At 40.1% G+C, this 24,847-nt stretch overlaps 1 protein-coding gene across 10 annotated transcripts in view; it reads right to left on the reverse strand.

The window, feature by feature from the left end:
- The window catches only part of HECW1 (HECT, C2 and WW domain containing E3 ubiquitin protein ligase 1), a 419,239-nt gene that overhangs the window by 133,484 nt on the left and 260,908 nt on the right, over positions 1 to 24,847 (reverse strand). For all 10 annotated transcript variants that reach the window (XM_021079149.1, XM_021079142.1, XM_021079146.1 and 7 more), the window contains one exon: positions 17,093 to 17,262. In XM_021079149.1, coding sequence (XP_020934808.1) covers positions 17,093 to 17,262 — 170 coding nt within the window. The remainder of the gene's footprint in view (positions 1 to 17,092; positions 17,263 to 24,847) is intronic.

Raw genomic sequence — 24,847 nt, forward strand, 5'->3', positions numbered from 1 at the left:
CATATTAATTCCTATTTTTATATTTCTCATGAAATATACTATATACATCTGGTTGTATAAATACTGCTTTTTTTCTTTTGCAAGATTCTCTTGGCTATTCTTGCCTATTTTCTTTTGCAAGATTTTCTTGCCTAGTCTTTTTCACTTCTATGTAGATTTTAGAAATAGCCTGTCAATGGAGTTCTCATTGTGGCTCAGTGGTTAATGAATCCAAATAGGAACCACAAGTTTGCGGGTTTGATCCCTGGCCTTGCTCAGTGGGTTAAGGATCCAGCATTGCCGTGAGCTGTGGTGTAGGTTGCAGATGTGGCTTGGATCCTGTGTTGTATTGCTCTGGTGTAGGCCGGTGGCTACAGGTCTGATTCAACCCCTAGCCTGGGAACATCCCTATGCCACAGGAGCGGCTCTAGAAGAGGCAAAAAAACAAAAACAAAAACAAAAAAAACACCAAAAAAAAAGAAATAGCCTGTCAAGTAACATTAAAAATACTTAGGATTTTGATTGCTATTTCATTGAATTTACAGATCAGTATGAGGAAGAACTGGCACCTTAACAATACTGAATTTTCTAAGCCTTGAACATATAATATCTTTTAATTAGATCATTTTTAATTTCACTTAGAAACATTGTAGTGCTCAATGTAGAGACTGTCCACATTTTTGTAAGATCTATTCCCAGGCTTTTGGGTTTTTTTTTTTTTTGATGTAATTGTAAATAGTATTTTTTAATTGTTTAAAATTTTTATTTGCCTATATATTGATTTTTATTTATTTAGTGACCTCGATAAATTCACGTATTAATTTGAAGAGCCTATTGATTCTTTAAACCATTTACATCTACAATGTTGAGAATAAGCACATTCTTCCTTTCCACTTCTGATGTATTTATTTTTGCCTTATTGCATTGGCTGGGATCTCAAGTACCTTATTAAATGGAAGTGGCTAAAGGGTGCATCCTTGTCTTATTCTCGATTTCAAGGGAAAGTATTTCAGTATTTTATCAAGTATGATGTATGCTGTAGATTTTATTATTATTATTTAAATCCTATATCAGATCAAAGAAGTTATTTTCTATTCTCTACTTTTCTAAGAGTTTTCTAAAAGTCAGGAATGAATATTAAATTTCATTTGTCTTCAAAAGTAGACTTTTTCTGGGCCTACTGAGATAAACATGATTTTTTTTTTTTTTTTTTTTTTTTTTTTTTTTTTTGTTCTTTTGCCTTTTCTAGGGCTGTTTCCCCCGGCACATGGAGGTTCCCAGGCTAGGGGTCTAATCAGAGCTGTAGCTGCCAGCCCACGCCAGAGCCACAGCAACACAGGATCTGAGCCGCGTCTGCGACCTACACCACAGCTCACGGCAATGCCAGATCCTTAACCCACTGAACGAGGCCAGGGATCGAACCCGCAACCTCATGGTTCCTAGTCAGATTCGTTAACCACTGCGCCACGATGGGAACTCCAAGATATTTTTTTCCTTTATGTTGTCAATGTAGTGGCTCATACTGACTTTTAAAGTTTATATTTTAATAGGAACTTACAATGAACAGAAGACAGACAACCATTGTTACTTGCTTTAAAAAATCCAAATTTTGGCAATGTCAAGGAAAATGTAAAAGAATTGTATATTTGTTACATAGTTGAATTATGGACACTTGATCACTGAAACAAGAGACTGGCATGGAATAAGTTCTCCATCTCGGGGGTTTCTGACCTAAAGGAAGCTATAGTCACTGTAACAGCGGCACAGAACAGCTAAATTCCAATTAAAGTTCTACCATCTTTTTGGCTGGAAGAACAATGCAAAGGAGCTTGGAGCAACCAGTGTTACTGGAGAATGAAAAAGGAACCCTGGAAAGAAGAGAGGCAAATTCTGTATATAAACTCAGCCCAAGTTTCTGGCCAATCCCAGAATCACATGTGCAGAGGGCAAATGAAGCCAACTTCCATTTAGGGCTTAAATAATTGAACTGCGATCTGAGCTATTGCCTTCCATATGTGTGACAATGAGAGCTTAACCAGATTAATTGCCTGCTATAACAAAAACATCAATACTCTTTGAAGTAATATAATAAAATGCAAAGTATCTTCAACCTGGCATTTATAATGTTCGAGGTATCATCCAGAATTACCTGGCATACGAAGAATCATAAAATGTAATCTACATTATAATTACCCAAAATCAATTGTTTATCTTAGTGTTAATTCTTGCCTCTGTATATTTTATTAGTTTGGACAAAGGTATATTGACTTATATCAATCATTATAACATCACACAGAGGATTTCACTTTCCCAAAAGTCCTCTGTGCTCTGTCCAATCAGATTTCCCTTCCATACACCCCCAGAAACTATTGATTTTTTTTTACTGTCTCCACAGTTTTGTCTTTTCTAGACATACTGTCATATGGTTGCAATTATACAGTCTGTAGCCTTTTAAAATTGGTTTTATTCACCTAATAATATGCACTTAAGGTTCCAGTGTATCTTTTCACAGTTTGATAGCTCATAATAATACTCCACTGTATGGATGGAAAACAGTTTATTTATCCATTCAACACTGAAGGACATACTGGTTGCTTCCAAGGTTTGGTAATTATGAGTAAAGATGCTATAAACAGTCATGTACAGGCTTTGTGCGGATATAAGTTTTCAAATCCTTTGCGTAAATACCAAGTAGCTTGATTGCTCCCAGTCTGTGGCTTTTCCTCTAATTCTATGGATTCTATGGTTATTGTCTTTCGCAGAGGAGACAATGTAATTTTAACGAAGCCCAGCTTATAAATTATTTCTCTCATAGGTTGTTTCTGATGTGGTATCTAAAAAGGCATCATACTGCCCAGGGTCATCTAGGTTTCTCCCTATGTTATCTTCTAGGAGTTTTATAGCTTTTCATTTTACTCTCAAGTCAATGATCCATATTGAACTAATTCTTATGAAGGGTGTAAAGTCTGTTGCTAGCTTCATTTTTTTTTTTTGCATATGGATATCCTATTGTTTCAGATCCATTTGTTAAAGAGATGATATTTTTTCCATTGTATTGCCTTTTGCTCTTTTGTCAAATATCAGTTGACTATATGGGGGTCTACTCCTGGGCTTTCCATTCTGTTCCACCGATCTGTTTGCTTGTATGTCTGCATGCGTGTATGTATTTGTTGGAAATTACACACTGTCTTCATTTCTGCAGTTTGATAGGAAACCTTGGAGTTGGGTGACATCAGTCCACCAACTTTGCTCTTCAATATTGTGTTGGTTATTCTGGATCTTTGCCTCTCTCTATAAACTTCAGAATTGGTGTCAATACCAGAAAATAACTTGCTAGGATTTTGATTGAGATTGCCTTGAATCTATAAATCAAGTTGGGAAGAACTCACATCTTTACAATAGTATCTTCCTATGTATGAACATGGAATATATCTCAATTTTGTTCTTTGATTTAATTAATCAGTTTTGTGGTTATCCTCATATAGAGCTTGTAAGTATTTTTATAGATTTACACCTAAATGTTTCATGTGTTTTGAATTTCAAGTTCCATTTGTTCATTGTTGGTATAGAGAAAAGCAACTCAATTTTCTACATTAGCCTTGTACTCTACAATCTTTGTATAATCAGTTATTAGTTCCAGGAGTTTTTTGCTGATTCTTTTGGATTTTCTGCACAGACAACCATATATAATCTGTGAAAAGTTTTAAGTCTTACTTCTCAAACTGTGTATCTTTCATTTCTTTTTCTTGCCTTACTATCTTAGGAAGGATTTCAAGTACAATGTTGAAAAGGAGTGGTAAGGGAATACATTGTTGCCTTGTTCCTGATCTCAGTGGGAAAACTTTGAGATTATCACCATTATTATGCTGTTTGTAGGATTTTTGTAGAGGTTCTCCATCAAGTAGAGAAAGTTTTTCTCCATTCCCACTTTACTAAGCTTTTTGATCATAAATGAATGTAGGATTTTGTCAAATGCTTTTTCTACATCTATAGAATATGACCATGTAATATTTTTTTGATGTGATGGATTGCATTCATTTTGAATGCTGAATTAGCCTTGCATACTTGGCATAAATTCCACTAGGTTGTGGCATGTAATTATTTTTATTCTTTTCTGAAATTCAAATTGCTAATATTTTATTGAAGATTTTTTGTCTAGATTCATGAGAAATATTAGTCTGTAGATTTCCTGTGATAGCTTTGTCTGGTTTTCATGTTAGGATAATGTTGACCTCATAGAATGCATTGGCAAGTATTCCCTCTCCTTCTAGCCTCTGAAAGAGACTGTTTAAAATTAGCATAATTTCTTTTTTAAATTAAAGTATAATTGATTTATAATGTTGTGCTGATTTCTGTGGTACAGCAAAATGACCCAGTCATATACATTTGTTTTCTTTTATTATCCCAAGAGACTGGATATAGTTCCCTGTATCATAAAGTAGGACCTCATTGCTCATCCTTTTAACATATAATAGTTTGCATCTCTTAACCCCAAACTCTCAGCCCATCCCACTCCCTCCCTGCCTTGGCAAACACAACTCTATTCTCTTTGTGAGTCTATTTCTGTTTTGTAGATGAGTACATTTGTGCCATATTTTGGATTCCACATATGTATTTCATCATATGCTATTTATCTTCTCTTTCTGACTTATTTCACTTAGTATAATATACTCTAATTGCATTCATATTGCTGCAAATGGCATTATTTCATTCTTTTTATGGCTAAGTAGTATTCCATTGTATATATGCACACATCGTCTTTATCTATTTACTGTTGATGGACATTTAAGTTGCTTCCATGCCTTGGCTATTGTGAATAAAGCTGCTATGAACATGGGGCAGGGGTGAATATATCTTTGAGTTATAGTTTTGTCTGGATATATGCCCAGAAGTGGGATTGCTGGGTCATATGGTGGTTCTATATTTAGTTTTTGGAGGACCCTCCATACTGTTTTCCATAGTGGTTGTACCAATTTACACACCCACCCACAGTGAAGGAAGGTTCCCTTTCCTCCACACCCTCTCCAGCATTTGCTATTTGTAGACTTGTTAATGACGGCCATTCTGACTGGTGTGAGGTGGTACCTCATAGTAGTTTTGGTTTGCATTTCTCTAATAATTAATGATGTTAAACATTTTTTTTCATGTGCTTATTAGCCTCTGGTTAAGTATTTCCTAAATGCAGGCCTGGTGAAGAGCAGAGTGCTCTGATTTATTTTAAAGAAGATTCCTTGTCCTGTCCTTCTGCTAGGGGCTTGAGGGGATTTTCCCCGGACATTTACTATGAGAACGTGGTTGAGCACCTAGAGGTACATCTCACAATACTGTGGGGTCCACCCTACAACTGGATTCCCCTGGAGTTTTTACCTGTCAAAATTGTGCACATTGGGCTTCCAGCAATTCATAAGCTTTTCCTACCCTGGCACTGGTTCCTACAGTAGTTTCTGCTGAGCGTCTCTGCTCTGTAAGCCATGACTCCCTGTATTTGCCTGTCTGCTTCTGCAGTTCTGGGGCTCCTGGTTTACCCTGTGTCCTCTCTCTCCTATGAATCTAAGCAGAGTCATTAATTTTCCAGTCCGTTCAGGTTTCCCTTGTTGTGAGGATGGACTGGCGACTTCTAAGATCCTTACATGTGGAAACAGAAATTGGAGGTTGCCGAAGCAATTACTAACAGGAAGAACAAAGGTGAAAGACTTTTACTGCTTGTTTCAAGATTTACCAGAAACCTACAGTAATCAAGACAGAGTCATGATGATGAAAAGACAGATTGCTCAATGGAATGGAGAGCCTGGAAACAGACTCACACATATCTGTTCAACTGAAATTTGACAAAAGTACCAACAGAGGACAAGGATGAAAGAAAGTCTTTTCAACAAAGGTGCTGGAACCACTTAACATCCATATAGAAAGAAATGAACATCAATCCCCATCCTACACTATACATGAAAACTAGGTGGAAATGGATCCCAAAGGCATCTTTAAAAAAGGTATAACTATAAAATTCCTACAAGAAAACTCAGTACCTTTGCTAACTTAGGTAGATTTACTAGATAGAATGCAGAAAGCATGAACCATAAAATTACTTGATAAACTGGGACTTATAAAAATAGAAATATATTCCCTTTTAAATATACCATTAACAAAAAGGCAAGCCACAGAAAAGGAGAAAGTATTTGTAAAATATATGTGTGACAAAGAACTTGAGTCAGAATAAAGAACTCCCAACCCTCAGTAAGTTAGACATCTTGCACCTGCATATTCATAGCAGTTTTGTTCATGAGTCAGTATCTGAATGTCCATTAACAAGTGAGTGGATAAACAATAAATGGCACAGCCATACCATGGAATGTCACGTAGGAGAAAATGTCCTGATAAAAGGTAGAAAGGAGACCCGGCCATGATGACTAAGCAACGTCCAGCCAACTGCCCTAACCCCCCCTCCCCCCACATCTGCTTCTGTAAAGTTGCTTCTGCAGTTACAACCCCTGCCTGTTCTCGCTCAGGTTCGACCAGCCAAGCATGGGCCTGGAAGACTAGACCGTAAAAGAACTGTGACACCCTTCTTGGGGGCTCAGGCTCCAGAGAGCAATCTCCTCTGAGCCACGGTGTAATAAACCTGAGTTCTCCAACTCTTTGAGTGCTCACTTGGTTTCTCACCAGGTAAAAATGCTGATGCACTGCAGCCACAGAGCTGCTGGAGCTGATGACGACAGCCACAGGGCTGTCGCTAGAACTGATACACTGCTGCTGCTGTAATAGTCACTCAGCAGTAAGGACAAATTAGTGAGGTATGCATCAACATAAATAATATAAAAATATTATTATGAATACAAAAATATTATTATGAGTAAAAGAAGCCAGAAAGAAGAGACTATATGCTGTAGGATTCCATTCACATAAGAAACTAAGCTATTGTGATAAAAAAATAGTTCAGAGTTTGGTGGCCAGGAATGAAGTCAGAGCTGAACTGCAAAGTGGTGCTCGTAGTCTGTAGGGGTGATGAGAATGTTCCGTTATCACTGATACGGTGTAATTTCATGGGCATATAAAATCGACAATGCTCATCAAATTGTTTGCTTTAAATGAATGCAGTTTTTTTACGTGTATGTAATTAATTGTCTTTATGTGAGTTATCTTTTAATAAAGATAGCATTTTGAATCAGAGCCGCAGCTGAGGCCTACACCACAGCCACAGCAACCCGGAATCTGAGCCACATCTGCAACCTACACCACAGCTTGCAGCAATGCTGTATCCTTAATCCACTGAGCGAGGTCAGGGATCAAACTTGTATCCTCATAGACACAACGTCAATTTCTTAACCCACTGAACCACAACAGGAACTCCCAAGTGGGTGTTTATCATTGGCAGATGCATGGGAAGTCTGCCTGTTACAAAGCGTAGCACAGACAAGTAGTTATTTCCTTTCTTGTTCAGTTGGAGCTCAATAAATGATGCGTACACTGGTGCCAGAAAGAAACTACTGTACTGATTCATTTTTTGTGCGTTAATTTTGTATTCTTGGAATAAACACAATTTGGTAAAGTATTAGCCTTTTTATGTTGCCAGATTCAATTAGCCAATGTTTTGTTTAGGATAACTGCGCAGATTTTCACTAGAGAGCTTGGACTGTAATTGGCTTTTCTTGTATTGACCTTGTCAGATTTTGGTATCCAAGTTTTTTTGATCTCATAAAACAAGTTGGCTTCATAAAGCAAGTCTCCTTTCTTTGGAAGATTTTGTGTAAGATTATTATTATTTCATTACATGTTTGGGAGAATTCAACAGTGACAAGCCTGGTCTTAGGAATTTTTTGTGGAAAGGTTTTAAATTACATATTGAATTCCCTTAACAGATATAAAACTATTTGGCATTTCCATTTATTCTTGTATCAGTTTAGTAAGATATGGTGCTCTAGGAATTTTCCATTCAGATTTATTAGCATAATTGTATAATATTCTCTTATTTTTTTTTAGTAATTGTAAGAGCACTACATTTGGATATTTGTTAATTTTCTCTATTATGTATTTGTTTTATAACTCTGATTTTTGCCTTTATCTTCACTATAATAGTATACTTCTCTCTGTCCTCTTGATTTGCTCTTAATTTTATAGTTTTTTCCATGTGGAAATTCAGATCATTGATTCAGCTCTTCTTATATACTAATTTAGCTGCATCTCAAATGTAAATATACCATATTCTCATAGTTTAAAATATTTTCCAGTTTTTGTTGCAATTTCTTCTTTGGCCCATAGATTTTTTTTTTTTTTCTTTTTATGGCTGCACCTGTGGCATATGGAGTTCCTGGGCCAGGGGTTGAATGGGAGCTGCAGCTGGGGTCTAAGCCACAGCCATGGCAACAATGCATCTGAGCCACATCTGCAACCTAAGCTACAGACTACGGCAACCCCAGATCTTTAACCCACTGAGCGAGGCCAGGGATTGAACCTGCATCCCCCAGAGACAACGTCAGGTCCTTAACCTGCTGAGTCACAACAGAAACTCCTGGCCCATAGATTTTTAAGGTTTTTTTTTTTTTTTTTTTCCTGCCTAATTTTCAAGGTAGTTGGGCATTTTGTAGAATCTTTTTATCATTTATGTCTAGCTTTCTAAGCTTAAAAACCTAACATTATTTGACAGCTATGTCTAATAACTCCAATAATAAGCCATCCATGTGTCTGTTTTTCTTGTTACTAAGGTCAGATTATTTTAATTGATCAGGGACTGACTGAGTTGTCTTAAAGTTTTCTGCCACTGGTTGGCCTTGACCCTATTCTTAGCTGGCCAGGGGTCCGCCTGAGAATCTGGAATTCTCTAGGACACCTCCCCCCTGGAGGATGCAGACCTTCTAGTTTGTCTCTTTAGCCTCGTGAGATTACAGCAAACTCCCCTTTAAACTTCAGTGGCTTTTGGCCTACCTTCTTATCGCTCTTTTAAAAAGTAGTTGCAGAAAAGTGGCTCACTTGAAGTTCCTTTCTCTCTGGGATCTTTTTATTTTTATTATTTAAAAAAATTATTTATTTATTTTTTTTTTATGGTTGTTCCCTGCGGCATATGTAAGTTCTGGGGCCAGGGACTGAATCTGAGCCACAGCTATGACTGCAACAAACTAGCATCCTTTAACTCACTGCACTGGACTGGGATCGAACCCACACCTCTGAAGTGACCTATGCCACTGCTATCAGGTTCTTAACCCAGTGCACCATAGTGGGAACTCCTCTCTCCAGGATCTTGATCACACAAGTTCTGGTTGTTTCAACCATTCTCCGATGTCATCATGTTTTTTTTTTTTTTTTGCATTTCACCTGGCTTTTCTAGGTGTTTCTGCCCCATGCTGCTCCACAAGAGCTGGAAGCAAAATCAACTGCTTCCATCTTAGGCTCTTTATGATCCATCCCACACATCCAGCAGGACCATATTTATAAAATTTTGATCAGAACATGATGCTTCCCTCTTCCAGTGGCTTCTTAAACCACGTTTACAATAAAATAAAATCTCAACCGCTTTCTATAACTTACAAGATGCTGGTCCCTGCCTCTCTCTCCGCTTCATCTTACACCTCACCCCATCCTCCAGCCACAATGACCTTCCTGCTGTTGTTTAGATATCCAAGCTTTTGCACACAGGCTTCCTTCTGGCTATTTCCTCTATGCGAAATGCACATCCAGCCAGGTCTTTGCATGTGTGGCTTCTCAGTTCACATGACAGCAGCTCAACAAGACCTTCCTGGACCACCGCTGTTTAGGGTGGCTCCTCTCCATCACATACATCGTATTATGATGTAGTGTGTTTCCTTCATGTTGTCTTTCATTGAAATTATCTTGTTGTTGTTTAATGTTTTGCTGTCTAATATTAATGTAAGTTCCACTGAATTGTCTAATCCTGTGACCAGACTGGAGTAGCTGACAGGGCAAGTATGGGGACTAATCCAGCCAGCTTTGAGGGCGGAGAGAGGGAGATGTAAGAGCACAGGTCTCCCTCCTGCAGCCTCTGCAGCGGTCTGTCTACACCTTGATTAGGCATTTATTTCATTGTATTATCTTCTCCCACCAGCCCGAGGGATCTTATCTAGCAATCATTTTTGTGTCCTCCTAGCTGCTTCACTTTCTTCTACAGAGTAGATGTTCAATAAATATTTCCTAAATGAACGAATAATTAGCCATAAGAACTTCACCTTGTTTTCTCCACCCCCCCCCCCCCGCCCCAATTCATTTATCGTTCAGACTTAACATCCAGAAGTAGGAGTTTAGGTGGATCCACTGGAAAGACCAATTTAAGCTTTTTGATAACTGCCTTTGGCCTTTCCTCTCAGTGCTATTGATTTTAACTGATTTCCTTTTCTTAGATCTTGGAAAGTGATGGAACATTTGGGCAGAGGAGGAGAATGTGGGTCTAACATAAACCAGGGGCCCAGGCCTGCCTGATTTTAATATTTGCTCAACTCACGTGATATTTGGGGTTGAGTTCTGAGACTCTGCTTTTAGGATTTCCTTATTTTATTTAGAGGTATATATATTCTCTATGTAGGCACTCTGAACACATAACCTAAGACTCTTTAGTTGCTGCTGTTTCTGTTCAGCTTCTCTGTGAAGCTATAATCTTATAAGTGCTCATTATATCCACCTGGAAAGTAAACAAACCTGAAAACCAAGGAGAGTGTTCCTGGGGTGGAAACTGTTTTTAATTACAGTGATAATAAAAAAAAAAAGAGGAGATAAATCAACCAACAGGGAAATTTTTTTTTTTTTAGTTCACATTATGTTTAATATATATTTCTCTCAGTTTCCCCTCATTTTAAAATTCTGATAGTAACTAATTTTTCTAAGATTTAGAATTTTTTTTAATCAGCAAAAAATCTTTCAAGTTTGAACTTGCATAAATTTGAAAAAATCACATAAAGACTTTAACGCAATGTGAATCATAGAAATAAATTTAGCATTTAAACTACAGTGCACAACTTTAATTATTTCTCACTGAACATCCTTGGCACATTAATCAGCAAATACAGAAAGTAGGACAGTTTAGCTGTCATTTACCTTCCTGCACAGAGATTTAAAGACTTGCAGGAATCCTGTAAGGCGTAAGGAATCTTCTTTGCACTCACCATGGTGCAAGCCACAGGGAAGACAGTGCTAGCATGCATTTGTAAGGAGCGAGGAAACCATACCTGATATGCATAACTGAAGTACGCCCAGCCCAGTGGCCGTCCCTGGAGGTGCACACGACAAGCTCCACCCACATGACATTTTTCTAAGTGTCTGTGGGATGCCTAGGTACCTTTGCATATGCTGTTCCTTCTACCTGGAATGCCTCTCCCTCCCCCTAGATGTCCTATCACTTGCCTAGATCTAAGAGCACAGCCTCTGCCAGGTCCTCCCTCAGCCTCTGCAGCGGTCTGTCTACACCTAGATTAGGCAGTTATTTCATTGTATTATCTTCTCCCACCAGCCAGAGGGGTCTTATCTAGCAATCATTTTTGTGTCCTCCTAGCTGCTTCACTTTCTACTACAAAGTAGAGATTCAATAAATAGTTCTTAAACGAGTGAATAATCAAACATAAGAACTTCACCTAGCTCCCCCCCCCAGTTCATTTATCCTTCAGACTTAAGGTCCAGAAGTGGGGGTTCATGTGGATGCGCTGGAAAGACCAATTTAAGCTTTTTGGGAACTGCCTTTGGCCTTGCCACTCAGTGCTATTGATTTTAACTGATTTTTTTTTTTTCTGCTGAAAGGAGAGGAGGTATAGGGATCACTTTGAGTGATATGAACTATGGACACTTTTTCCAGAATTTATTTACAGCCACTTACACACAAAACTGATCAGTATCAGGCTCTGAAACAGTTCAAACTCTGGTTCTGCTTCTTACCAGCTGTGTGACCTCAGGAAAATCACTTAACTTTTCTGTGCTTTGGTTTCCTCATCTTTCAATGGGGATAGTAACAGTACATATCTCACAGGGGTGTTGTGAGGATGAAATGAGTTAATTCATTAAAAAATTTATAACACCACTTGGCATAGTAAGCCCTACATAACTTATTAGTGTAGGTCCTAGGAAATGGAGGCATCAACAGAAACTGAATGTGATTCCTTTCCTTGAGGAGCTTAAAGTCTCATGAGGAAGATAGATGTGCAAATAAAAGGCACTATGGTAGAACTCTAGACAAAGGAGCAGAGAGGAGGGAACTCTCCTTCTGAGGCCTGGGATGGGATTATCAGGTGGGAGACGGTATTTTACTTATTTACTTATTTATTTAATATAAATTAAAAAAAATTTTTTTTTTTCTTTACAGCTGCACCCGTAGCCTATGGAAGTTCCTGGGCCAGGGATCGAATCTGAGCTGCAGCTGAGACCTATGCCATAGCTGCGGCAATGCTGGATGCTTAACCCATCGGGCCAGGTCAGGGATTGAACCTGTGCTGCCACAGAGACAATGCAGGATTCTTAACCTGATTTGCCCTAGCAGGAACTCCCGGAGGTGGTATTTTAGCCGAGAATTTCTGGATGAGCAGGCGTCACTGGTTGGATTAGTTGGGGATGGACCTTTTAGGCAGATAGACGCAAAGACACGGTTTATGCAGCCATGTGAAAGCACAAGGAGTCCGGGGGGGGGCAGTAGCTCCTAAAAGTGGCCTTAGCATGTTGTTGGAGGTACGAGGTGCGGGAGAGTAAAGCACATTGCAGACACTCGAAACTGGCTCATTCAACCATGTTCAACGACCTCCTCCCCTGACCTCCCTGCTACAGAGTCAAGGAAGTGAAACTCTAGATTTTTCCAATCAGATGAGGTCCTTGACAGGATTTTGCTGGGAAGAGCTTCTCTTATGGGATAAAAATGCAAAGCCTTTCAGGGGAAAAGCTGCTTTGGCCTTTTTGCTTTCTTCCTTCCTGGAAATTGAGCTTGAGGCTTTAAGACAAGATGATGCAAAGGTGTAGAGGGGAGTCCCAGAGAGCTCAGGTCCCTGGGCTACACGCAGTCGCTGTACTGCCTGGACCAGCTCCCTCTGGACTTCCTGTGCGTGAGAAGTATCACGGACCGGCCAGGCTTCCTCACGCTTAGAGCCAGGTGCATCCCTAACTGACACAAGTGGTAAGCCATGCCAGGTCCCCGAAGGCCCCAAATGCTCCTCCCAAGAGCTGAGACGTCCACAGTTTTGTACTGGGCACTTTAGTCTAATTCAGGGGCTTCAGAGCCACTCTAACCCCAGTATAAATCGCAGCTCAGCTGGTTACTTGCTGTATAACTTGAGAAATCAGTTATCTTCAGTCTGTCTCCTCAGGGAGACATGTGGTGAAACATTTTAGGATGCTAACCTTCACCGCAACACGCTGGAGAGAATGAAGGTCAAAAGCAGAGGAAGAGAGAGTGATTGCCCATATCCCTGCAGAGCAAAATAAATCTCAATGGAAGATTCCAAAATAATTTCAGAACTTAAAGTAGATTCTAGTTGACATTCGTAGCCAAAAGAAAAAAAGAAAAGAAAATTCTGAGGGTACTGGATTTTATAAATGTTCTTTGAGACTGTTAATATCTTTATGACTAAATGTCCTAGCAGGAGTTTCTCTCACATTCTTCAGAAAAGAAAGGCTTTTGGTTTTTTCATGGGCTATAAATGGCATCTTGCGTTATTCCCAGGAATGCAGTGAGGAGTCCATAAATAATTGGTGAGAATACCCAGGACGGAAGGAACAAGATTCATTATTCCATGCTAGTGGCACTTCAGGTGCTTTGGAGTCTGTTGATAACCAAAGTGGTAGGAAGTTCAAATACAACTCCATTTCCTTATGTTCACTTAAAAGGTCTAAGTTGCTCTTTTGGAAAGCCTGGGTCAGGCTTAATTAAGTCTGGGAAGTAGGTGGTAATGATTTAAGAGGCAATGAAAAAGCTTTGGCTCCAGGTATCTAATTACACCTTCTGGTCAAGGATGCTTGGAAAGTTCTACATCAGAGATACTCTACTTTGAAGAATAAAGGAAGGAGCCCTGCCCAGAGCAAGTGCCTAGGGTAGGAGCAGCTGTTTCCATCAGCATCAGCCTGATGAGGACAATCTGACTTTCTAATGAGGACAGCTGATTCCTCAAAGCTACACATCTAGTAACTGGCTGAGCTGGACTTTGAACAAGTCTGTGTGACTGTAAAGCTGTGCTTTTAACCCTGACACTATACTGCAGCACTTTCATGCCCCAAGCTTCCCTGCTCCCCAGCCCACGCACTGTGTGGGTTATACCCTCAAGCTAAAGTGGAGTGCAAGTATTTTTTTGAGTTATGGTTTTATCCGGGTAGATGCCCAGGAGTGGAATTGCTGGATCACATGGTAGTTCTATTTTGAGTTTTTTTGAGGAACCTCCATACTGTTTTCCACAGTGGTTGCACCAATTTACATTCCCACCAAGAGTGTAAGAGGGTTCCCTGTTCTCCACACCCTCTCCAGCATTCATCATTTTTAGACTTTTTGATGACGGCCATTCTGGCTGTGTAAGGTGGTACCTCACAGTACTTTTGATTTGCATTTCTCTACTAATTAGTGATATTAGGCATCTTTTCGTGTGTTTTTTGCCATGTGTATGTCTTCTTTGGAGAAATGCTTATTTAGATCTGCCCACTTTTTTTTTTTTTTTGTCTTTTTTGCCATTTCTTGGGCTGCTCCTGCGGCATATGGAGGTTCCCAGGCTAGGGGTCCAATCGGAGCTGTAGCCACCAGCCCACGCCAGAGCCACAGCAATGTGGGATCCGAGCCGCGTCTGCAACCTACACCACAGCTCACGGCAATGCCAGATCCTTAACCCATTGAGCAAGGCCAGGGATTGAACCCACAACCTCATGGTTCCTAGTTGGATTCGTTTCTGCTGTGCTATGATGGGAACTCCTACCCATTTTTGGATTTTTTTTTTTTGATTACTGAGCTGCATAAGTTATTTGCATATTTTGAAGATTAATCCCTGGTCAGTTGCTTGACTTGCAAATATTTTCTCCCATTCTGTGGGCTGCACTATTTACAACAGCCAAGACATGGAAAAAACCTAAATGTCCATCAACAGAAGAATGGACAAAGAAGATGTGGTACATATATACAATGGAGTATTACTGAGCCTTGAAAAGAATGAAATAATGCAATTTGAAGAATATGTATGGACTTAGAAACTATTGTACTAAGTGAAGTTAGTCAAGACAATGAAAGACAAACACCACATGACATCACCTATTTGTGAAATCATAAAAAGAAGGATAAGAATGGACTTACTTGCCGAAGAGAAACAGACTCACAGACTTTGAAAAACTTAGGTACCAAAGGGGACAGGTAAGGGTATGGGAGGGACGGACTGGGGTTTGGGATTGGCATATGCACACGGACATATGTGGGATGATTGGCCAACGGGGGCCTACGGTACAGCACAGAGAACTCTCCCCAGCATTCTGTGATCATCTGTGTGGGAAAAGAATCTGAGAGAGAAGGGATATGTGTATGTGTATGACCGGGCCACTTTGTTGTACAGCAGAAATTATCACAACCCTGTAGATTAACTATACTTCAATAAAGCTTAAAAAAAAAAAAAAAAAACAACGAATGAGCAATGTTGGCCCTCAATGGAACAAATGATGCTTTTCAATAATCTAAATGACCAAGGCTGAGAGTTCTGTAGACATGAGGACACAAATGAGTTCAAGGTAGGAAGTTGCTGATGTCACTAGTGTAAGGAAAACAGTAATTAGAGTCTGAAAATGTGTTATCTTACAGTGGAAATAAATCTGTTTCTTTGATAACATAGTACATGAAGTCATTGACTTTTAGGGCCTATTTTGTAAAAATGGCTTTTTTTTTTTTTGAAGTAAAGAGAGTTGTTCTAAAAAAAAAGCTAAAGCAGGAAGTTAGGCAGCCAATGGGTGTTATCTTCTTTAAAAAGAAATGTATACATGTGTTTGTGACTGGGTCACCTTTGCTGTACAGTCGAAAATTGTCAGAACATGGTAAACCAGCTATAATGGAAAAAATAAACACCATTATTAGTTTTTTTTTTTAAAAAAGCTAAAGCAGGGAGCTAGCCAGCCAGTGGGTGTGACCTTCTGCTAGTTCTCTAGGACAGGACTTAGTCCCTGTGAGGCTGAGCCAGCCAAGGGTTTGTTGAGGAATCTCCTTTCTCCCTGGCTTGCTGATGGCAGAAAACACACATGTGGGGGAGGAGGGCCTTCTTCAGACAAAACCATTGCAACTCCATCAAGCTGCCTAGCACCATGCAAACTAGGAAGACGGCATGAGAAATTAGGCTCCGTGTCTATTTAAATCAAACAATATGCAACCCCAAGGGTTGTTCTAGGGCTTACTGATTTACCTGTCCCAGGAACCTGACAATTTCAGAATCTCTGCAACTGGCCCAGAGGAACACATTTTAAATCTGGCACTCTCTCTGAAGGACACATTGTGGGAAGAGTGTGAGACTGCATAGATCAAAATGTCTCTTCCTTCTCCCACATAAAGGTAGGAGAGGCTGTCGTCTCTCAAATGAGCTTTCAGGTATAGGCTCAGAATCAGATGAAGAGGCTATTACCATTGTCCCCCGGTATCTTGGGGGATTGGTTCCAATACCTGTTGAGGACACCGAAATTCACAGATGCTCAAGATCCTTATATAAAATGGTGTAGTATTTGCATATAACCTACAAACATACTTTTAAATGCTTTAAATCGTAAGATTACCTATAATATCTAATACAGTGTAAATGCTACTTAAATAGTTGAAAATACAATGTAATGCTATGTAAATAGTTGTTGGAATGCAGCAAGTTCACGTTTTGCTTTCTGGAACTTTCCGGAATTTTTTCCCCCAAATATTTTCCATCTGAGGTTGGTTGGATCGCTGGATGCAGAACCTGCACATGCAGGAGGCCAACTGTACATGCAACTGGACGTAGCTAAAGAGCATCGTTCCCTGGTCCTGCTCTGAGAGGCCAATCAAGATCCCTATTAGTTGCAACCCAAAGGGGACATGGTGCCCTTCTAGGGCCAAAACAACCATGATCTCGGAGTTTGGGGCTGCCAGGAGGAGGACGTGGCCCACGGGCTTCATGGTCAGTCACTTAGCTTTGTTCCCTAGGGTCCTGTTCAGGGCCTGGGCACTCACCTCCGCCTGCCAGATGGGGTTCACGGTGTTGCCTACGATCTTGGACCGCCTCTCCTGCCCATGGTGGGGGAGGGCGGGGAAGATGCTGTGCTTCCCAGGCTGAATGGAAATCTTCAGGTAAGGGTCTGGGTTGAAAAACATCCCTTTCTTCAACCCCATGGCCTGGAAATCTGTAAAATAACGGATATTTTAATTTCATGTGTTCACGTGAGGTTGAAGACCCTACCGGGGTTTACACAGGAGAAGAGTCCATCTGAAACAGCGAAAAACTTTTCAGTCTTTAGACTACTTTCTACCTCATGACAAAGACGAACTGGTATGCCTCCAGAACCTATTATATGGGATATTTACTGACATGCATTAAATCATTTTGGTAAGAAATCCCTGCAATAAATCAACACTGGCATTGAGGTCCCTGCTTTTTGAGAGAGGACCACAGGCCCTACTAGTCTAGATTTCTGGTGTTTCTCAGGCAGCCTGGAGTGAGGGGGCAAGGAAACTTGGGTGCCCAGGGAGAGAGGAAATCCCCCATGGAAAATTCAGTGGGTCTCGGTGAAAATCATTCAGAGTGGAAAAAGAAAAACAAAGGCTGTAGTCTCACAATAAATATGACCTTCACTGAGTAAGAGAGAGAGCATTCGGAGACAGAGAGAGAAAGGTGAGGGTTCAAAGAGCAAAGAACACAGACACTGCATTGGAGGAAAGGAAAAACCTGCAGCCTCCATGAACTGATGCGTATCAGTGAGGAGAGACCCTGCTGTCGGGAGGGAAGGCTTTGAAAACGGAACCCTTCCATATAATTGAAAGTGTCTGAGCATGTGTACAATTTCATGCCGCTTGTTGTGGGGTGGGGTGGGGTAGAGGGACAGGATAGAGAGAGAGATGTCACTTCTGATCATGATTTATGGTTGTTCTGAGATAATTTGAAATTATTTTATATTTATTAGACATATATTTATAATAGCAAGAAATATATTCTTTTTCTATTTTTGAAGTATTTTCCAAAAAATTGTTCATATTTATATATGAATGAAAGAAATGGGTAAAATACAATTGAATTGATTCTCACGTATGGTATAATTTGTGACGTGTTGGAGGAATTTGTAACTGATGAAAAAAGTATACAAGTTTTCATGTGAATTTACTTAAAAGGTTTTTTTGTTTGTTTGTTTGTTCTGTTTTTGATGGGGGGAGGATTGACCATGCCCATGGCATGTGTAAGGTTCTGGGCCAGGGACTGAATCTACGCCACAGAAGCAACCCAAACCATTGCAATGACAATGCCAGCTCCTTAACCCGCTGCACCACAAGGGAACTCCTTAAAATTATTTTGAGTTGATTCAAGGCAATCTTTGTAATGAAATTATTCCTACTCTCTTGCCTTACAATATACTGCCATGAGAGGGAATAAAGGTTAGAAAGTATAACAAGCATCACAGAAATTTGCAAAATCCAGGCTAAACCCAGGAGGGGTATGTGTGGAAAGCCAACACAGCAGCCTGCAACTTTTCTTCTTAGAGAGGCCTGTTTCCAAGGCCGGCCCTTGGCTAGTGTCTCAGCACTTGGATCTCAGCAGGGGTCCCACAGCTCATAACTGGTAGAAGGACTCTCTGTGCCTCAAATGATTGTGCGAACTGTGTGGTTTGTTGGACTAGCTGCTTTCCTCTGAGAGTCTGGACTTTGGGTAAGTGCTAGGAAGAACTTGGCCACATGACCAGCTCCCGGTGAAAACCTGGGGCTCTGAGTCTGTAATGAGCTTCCCTGGTATGTACTCTATTTCCTACGCACTGTTACGACTTGTTGCCGTGGGAAATACATCCAAGCCGTGTGAGTCCACTGGGAGAGATGCGTGGAAACTCTGGCCTAGTTTCCTCTGGACTTCACCCAGGCACCTTTTCCTTCTGCAGTTTTCGGTGTCTCTTGTCAATGCAAGAGATTACAGTCACGAGTAGGACTACATGCTGCGTTTTCCTAGTGAATCACCGCATCTGGGGGTGGGTGGGGACGACGGCCCAGAGTGTGACAGATATAGAGACTTATTCATCATCAAGTAATATGACTATCATCACCTCTACCACTACTGCCTACCACTTACCGGTTAGTTACTAAATTCCGGGGACCACTCCATGCCCTTCAAATATATTATCTGACTTAATCCTAACCACAAACCCTACAAGGTAGATATTATATCCCTAATTTGAGGAAGAAAAAAATAGAGGCTTATGAGTTAAGTAACTTGACCAGGTCTTCAGAGCTGGTCATTGTCAGAAATGAAATTTGAACCTGCCTCTTTGAGTCCAAAGTCTGCATTTCTTTTTTGGTTGTGCCTGCAGCATATGGAAGTTCCTGGGCCAGGGATCAAACCCGTGCCACAGGAGTGACCTGAGCCAGTGATAATGCTGGGTCCTTCACCCACTGGGCCAACCGGGGGGCTCCCCAAAATCTGTGTTTTTAACCAATATGTGATATTACTTTTTAAAAATAAAAATGCTAGCTTTGGAGGAGGTAAAATTCTCAATATAAATGGGTCTTTTTTTAAAAAATGCTCTTCCATCAAACAATGGGTCTAAATCTGCATAATACATCTGTCATTGTCTGTACCTGATGAGTCTACTTACTCCTCAGTTCTTATTTTTTCCAAGACTAAGCATCTTTCTTTACCACTCACACATTTATTCTTCCAGATTAATCTTAATTTTTTAATAAAACTCCCTTCAAAAATTTGGGATTTTGATTGGAATTTCCCTAAATTTATAGATAAATTTTGGGAGACATGGTCACTTTATAACACTTTCTACTCAAGAATATATGTGTCTTCATTTTTTTCATGCCTTCTTTCATGTCCTTCAATAAACTTTTATACTTTTGGCTCAATTTGTATACTTATTAAAATGTATGGTTCACAGAGTAAATATGTTTCAAAAGTGCTGCAACAAGGTGTTAATTAGGGGTTAAAAGAGCACTTAGCTGGGAATCCATATATCTAGATTTTTAGTTCTAAAACATTTAGCTATTGAACTTTATAACTTTAGAAAACTGTTTCAACTTTTTCAGGTTTAAATTTCTTCAACTACGAGGTTGTTGGAATGGATGCCTATAAGAACACACAGAGTTTTATGATTTTTTCAACTGTAAATGATACTTTAATGGGACAATACTTCATTTCCCCCCATTTTTCATGCAGTAGGTTTTTGTTCTGATGACAGACATGATGCACACTTATTATAATATTTTTAAATACAGAAGGAAAAGAAACATAATTTTAAAATTATTTCAAATCATACTGTCTAGTAGCTACCAGTGAGGCATTTTCTTTACTGCCTTTCAGTCATTTTCTTTGCATAGTTGAGACCACAGTGTGCATATAAAATTGCACCCTAAATTTTCTTTTGCCCGAATTATATCAAAAGGATGTCCCATGTCTTTTAGAAAAGTTTGTAGACATCAATTCCTTTTTTTTTTTTTTTTTTTTTTTTTTTTTTTGCTGAGCCCACGGCATGTGGAAGTTCCTGGGCCAGGGATCAAACCTGAGCCACAGCAGCAGCCCTGAGCCACCGCAGTGACGATGCTGGATCTTTAACCTATAGCGCCACAAGACAACTCCTATACATAATTCTTAAGAATATAGACTATTCCATTACTTGGCTCTGTGGTAATTTTTTACGCTTCCCCCCCAAGAAGTGGTAAAAACTGAATGTATGAACAGATTTGAGAAGTAAAGCATTTGCATCCACAGCCTTCCTTAGACGTGTCTATTACATTTTTGAAATTTTCCAGAGAAGGAATTCCATAATCTATCTTTTGGGTATTTCTCACTTTAAATCCTAAAAAGAAAACCAGTCCAATCACATGCAGTGTCTCCAGTTCTTGAGTTTTCTTGAATTTATTTCTCTATCTGCTGGAGTGGATACACACGTATTTCTTTCAGAGAAAGATGTAAGGGTGAAGTTTGTTTAGCCCTTGCAAACCTGAGACTGTGTTTCTCTTGCCTTCCCATATAAATGACAGCCTGGTGGGCACAGAAATCTCGAGTTAAAACCTGCCGCCGGAGTTCCCGTCGTGGTGCAGTGGTTAACGAATCCGACTAGGAACCATGAGGTTGCGGGTTCGGTCCCTGCCCTTGCTCAGTGGGTTAACGATCCGGCGTTGCCGTGAGTTGTGGTGTAGGTTGCAGACGTGGCTGGGATCCTGCGTTGCTGTGCCTCTGGCGTAGGCCGGTGGCTGCAGCTCCGATTCGACCCCTAGCCTGGGAACCTCCATATGCCGCAGGAGCGGCCCAAGAAATGGCAAAAAGACAAAAAAAAAAAAAAAAAAACAAAAAAAACAAAACAAAAAAAAAAACCTGCCGCCCTCAAAAACTCTGTAGCTTTGGCATCACGATCTTGGCATTCTGTATTCAAAGACGACAAATCTGATGTTAACAAGAGGTTTTTTCTTTTGAAACTCTCATGCTTTTTGCGCTCAGATGTCTACTGTATCTGCATTTGAAAATTTCTTTAAAAAATTGGCATTTGCTTAGATGTTGGTCTCTGCACATGTTTTTTTTCTTAGCATCTGATAGTCTAAAGATTCGAAATTATATTCAGCTCAAGAAAGCTTTCTCTTATTATTGTTCTCTTTTGATTTGTTCTATCTCTTCATCAAAACACCAATTATCTACATGTTGGGTCTCTATCTGTCACCCATCTTTTTATTTCCTTATCTTTTTTGATGTCTGGCCCTTCGTCTGTGCATCTGGGAGAGACTTTCAAGTCCATCTACCATATATTTGATTTTAATACTGCCTCTTGAAAGCTCTCAAAGCTCACTCTGACTTTCATGATTGTACCTTTTAGAATTTATTTAAATCACTGCTTGACCGTGATGAACGATGGTCCCTCAAAGATGACCATGACCTAATCCCTGGAACCTGTGAATATGTCGCCTTACATGATGAAAAGGACTTTTCAGAGGTAGTAAAGAGTCTTTGCCGAGGTGAAATTAGTCTCTGTTACCCAGTTAGGCCCAATGTAATTCTAAGAGTTCTTACACAATTGAGGTAGGAGGGGCAAAATGAGGAGAAGCTGCCTTGATGATGGAAGGAAGCAGAGATGGGTCTGACACAACTGTGAGCCCAAACCTGCAGGCAGAGCCCGGAACCTGACAGAGACGGGGAGCAGGTTCTCCTCAGGAGACTTCAGAAGGGAGCCAGCCCTGCCAACACCCTGATTTTAGTCCCTTAAGATTCAGTTTGGACTTGGATCTCCAGAACAGTATGAACACATGTTGTTTCAAGCCACTAACCATGTGGTAATTTGTTACAACAGCGATAGCAAACAAATGCACTTGGCTTTCTAAGTCTTTATTTTTGCCAGCTTCAAAGAACTCCCTTGTCGCTCATCTTCATCCTAGACCTCTTATTTAGTACATCCTGCACTTTCCTGAATCTTATAGAGAGTGCAGGCAGACACGTGATACATGATTTGTCTTCAGCAGGCATTTGTCAAGGAAATACTTTCTTTTTTTCTTAAGGATTCTCCCCTTCAGCTTTTTAAAAAGGTAGAGTGTATTCTCCATGCATTCTTCAAGCTGACATGTCTATAGTTTTTATCCACGAGTAGGTTGCGTAGCCCTGGGATTTGTTCATCTTCAGTTAGTTTTGTTGTCCCACTTGCTGCTGTTGGAGCATTTATTCCTGTGTTTACACTCAGAGATGACCAACTTCCAGTCAATTTCTTGAAAATTTGTGGACTTTGCTTCATTACAGATTTGATGACCTTTTTGTCTTGTCTTTCTTTGAGGGGTGGAATCTGTTAGGACACTTTAAGCAGTATTTACTTTTTTCCTCTAGGCAGACGCAGTGAATTAAAAATATACATATAGAATTATGGAGTCTTACAGCTCCATGCCCATTCAAGGCTTTGCTTCTGTAGTTGCTCCTTTTACATCCCCAGTCACATTTCATTACTGGCAATTTTTGCCTTGAAATAAATACAAGAAAGATGATAATCTGGGGGCTATAGACGAGTCCATCCTGATCTCCTTATAAAGTAGCTTTTTGAACCAAGCTGATGATGTGTCAGTGGGGTGGCTTTCTTTCCTCTGATCAGTCTGTGAGTCCATGTCTGCATGGCAGAGTCGCAATGGGAGCAGTTAACAGAGATTTCATTTCCTTTCCCCAAAGGGCCTGTCCTGGAAGATACACCTCTTAGGCGTTAGGATTTTCGTGAGCTTCGGCTAGTGAAAATTCTTTGTTTCTGGCAGGTAGCTGAGTAGTTCTCCTGGTTTCTACTGTTTCTGAAGGTTTGTACAAATACCTGTTAGTTATCAAGCATTTCAATGGGAACATAAGAATAGCAAATCAGGAGTTTGTTTTCCACCCAAGTAATACGAAAGCACTGAGTTTGTTTCTTTTTCTTTTTTTTCTTTTTAAACCTGGAGAGATACTTGCTAATGTCGTCAATGGATTTTTTATCAGAACTTAGTTTTTTAGAGTAGTTGTAGATTCACAGCATAATTGAAAGGAAGCACAGAGGTTTTCCGCATACTGCCTACCTCACACATGCACAGCTCCCCCATCAACACCCCAAACCAGAGTGGTACATTTGTAATCACAGATATACATGGACATGTGATAATCAAAAATGAGAGATGCTTTACCTCTCTTCCCAAAGCCCATAGCATACGTTAGGGTTCACTGTTGGTGCTGCACATTCTGGGTTTTGACAAATGTATTATGACACTTACCCATCATTACTGTACCATGCAGAGCATTTCCATCGCCCTAAAATCCTCTGCGCTCTGCCTCTTCATCTCTCCTCCCCCCAGTCCAAGCAACCGCCAGTCCTTTTACTTCTCCAGAGTTTTACCTTTTCCAGAATGTGACGGAGTGGAAATCATACAGTAGACAGCCTTTTCAGATTTTCTTTCCCATGAGTACCATGCATTCAAGATTCCTCCATGTCTTTTTCAGGGCTTGATAGCTCATTTCTTTTTAGCACTGGATAATACTCTGTGGTCTGAATTTACCAGAGTTAATATATTCATTCACCTGAAAGACATCTTGATTGCTTCCAAGTTTGGGCAAATCATGAATAAAGCTGCTGTAAGCACCTGTGTTAGGTTCTTGAATGGACGGCAGTTTTCGACTCATTTGGATAATTTCCAAGGAATGGAATTATGGGGTCATGTGGGGAGATTATGTCTAGTTTTGAAAGAAACGACCAAAATGTCTTCCGCGGTGTCTGTACTCACTAGCATGTGGTGTTTTCAGTTTGGATTTTGGCCATTCCAATGTACACAGTGGTATCTTCTTGTTGTTTTAATTTGCATTTCCCTAATCATTGAACATATGATGTGGAGCACTGTTTCATATGAATGTATGCCATTTGCATAGCTTCTTTATTGAGATAGATATCTGACAAGATCTTTGGTCCACTTTTCAATTGGGTTGTTTATTTTCATATTGTTGAGTTTGGGGAGTTCTTTGTATATTTTGGATTGACTGTCCTTTTTCAGATGTGTCTTTGGCAAGTATTTTCCGAGTGTGTGGCTTGTCTTCTTGTTCCCTTGACGTTGTCTTTTCAGAGCAGAAGTTTTTAAATTTTTTTTTTTTGTCTTTTTGTCTTTTTAGGGCTGCACCTGTGGCATATGGAGGTTCCCAGGCTAGGGGTTGAATTGGAGCTGTAGCTACCGGCCTACACCAGAGGCACAGCAATGCGGGATCCGAGCCACGTCTGCGACCTACACCACAGCTCACGGCAACGCCAGACCCTT

The sequence above is a fragment of the Sus scrofa genome, chromosome 18, assembly GCF_000003025.6.
Source record: "Sus scrofa isolate TJ Tabasco breed Duroc chromosome 18, Sscrofa11.1, whole genome shotgun sequence".
Lineage (NCBI taxonomy): Eukaryota > Metazoa > Chordata > Mammalia > Artiodactyla > Suidae > Sus > Sus scrofa.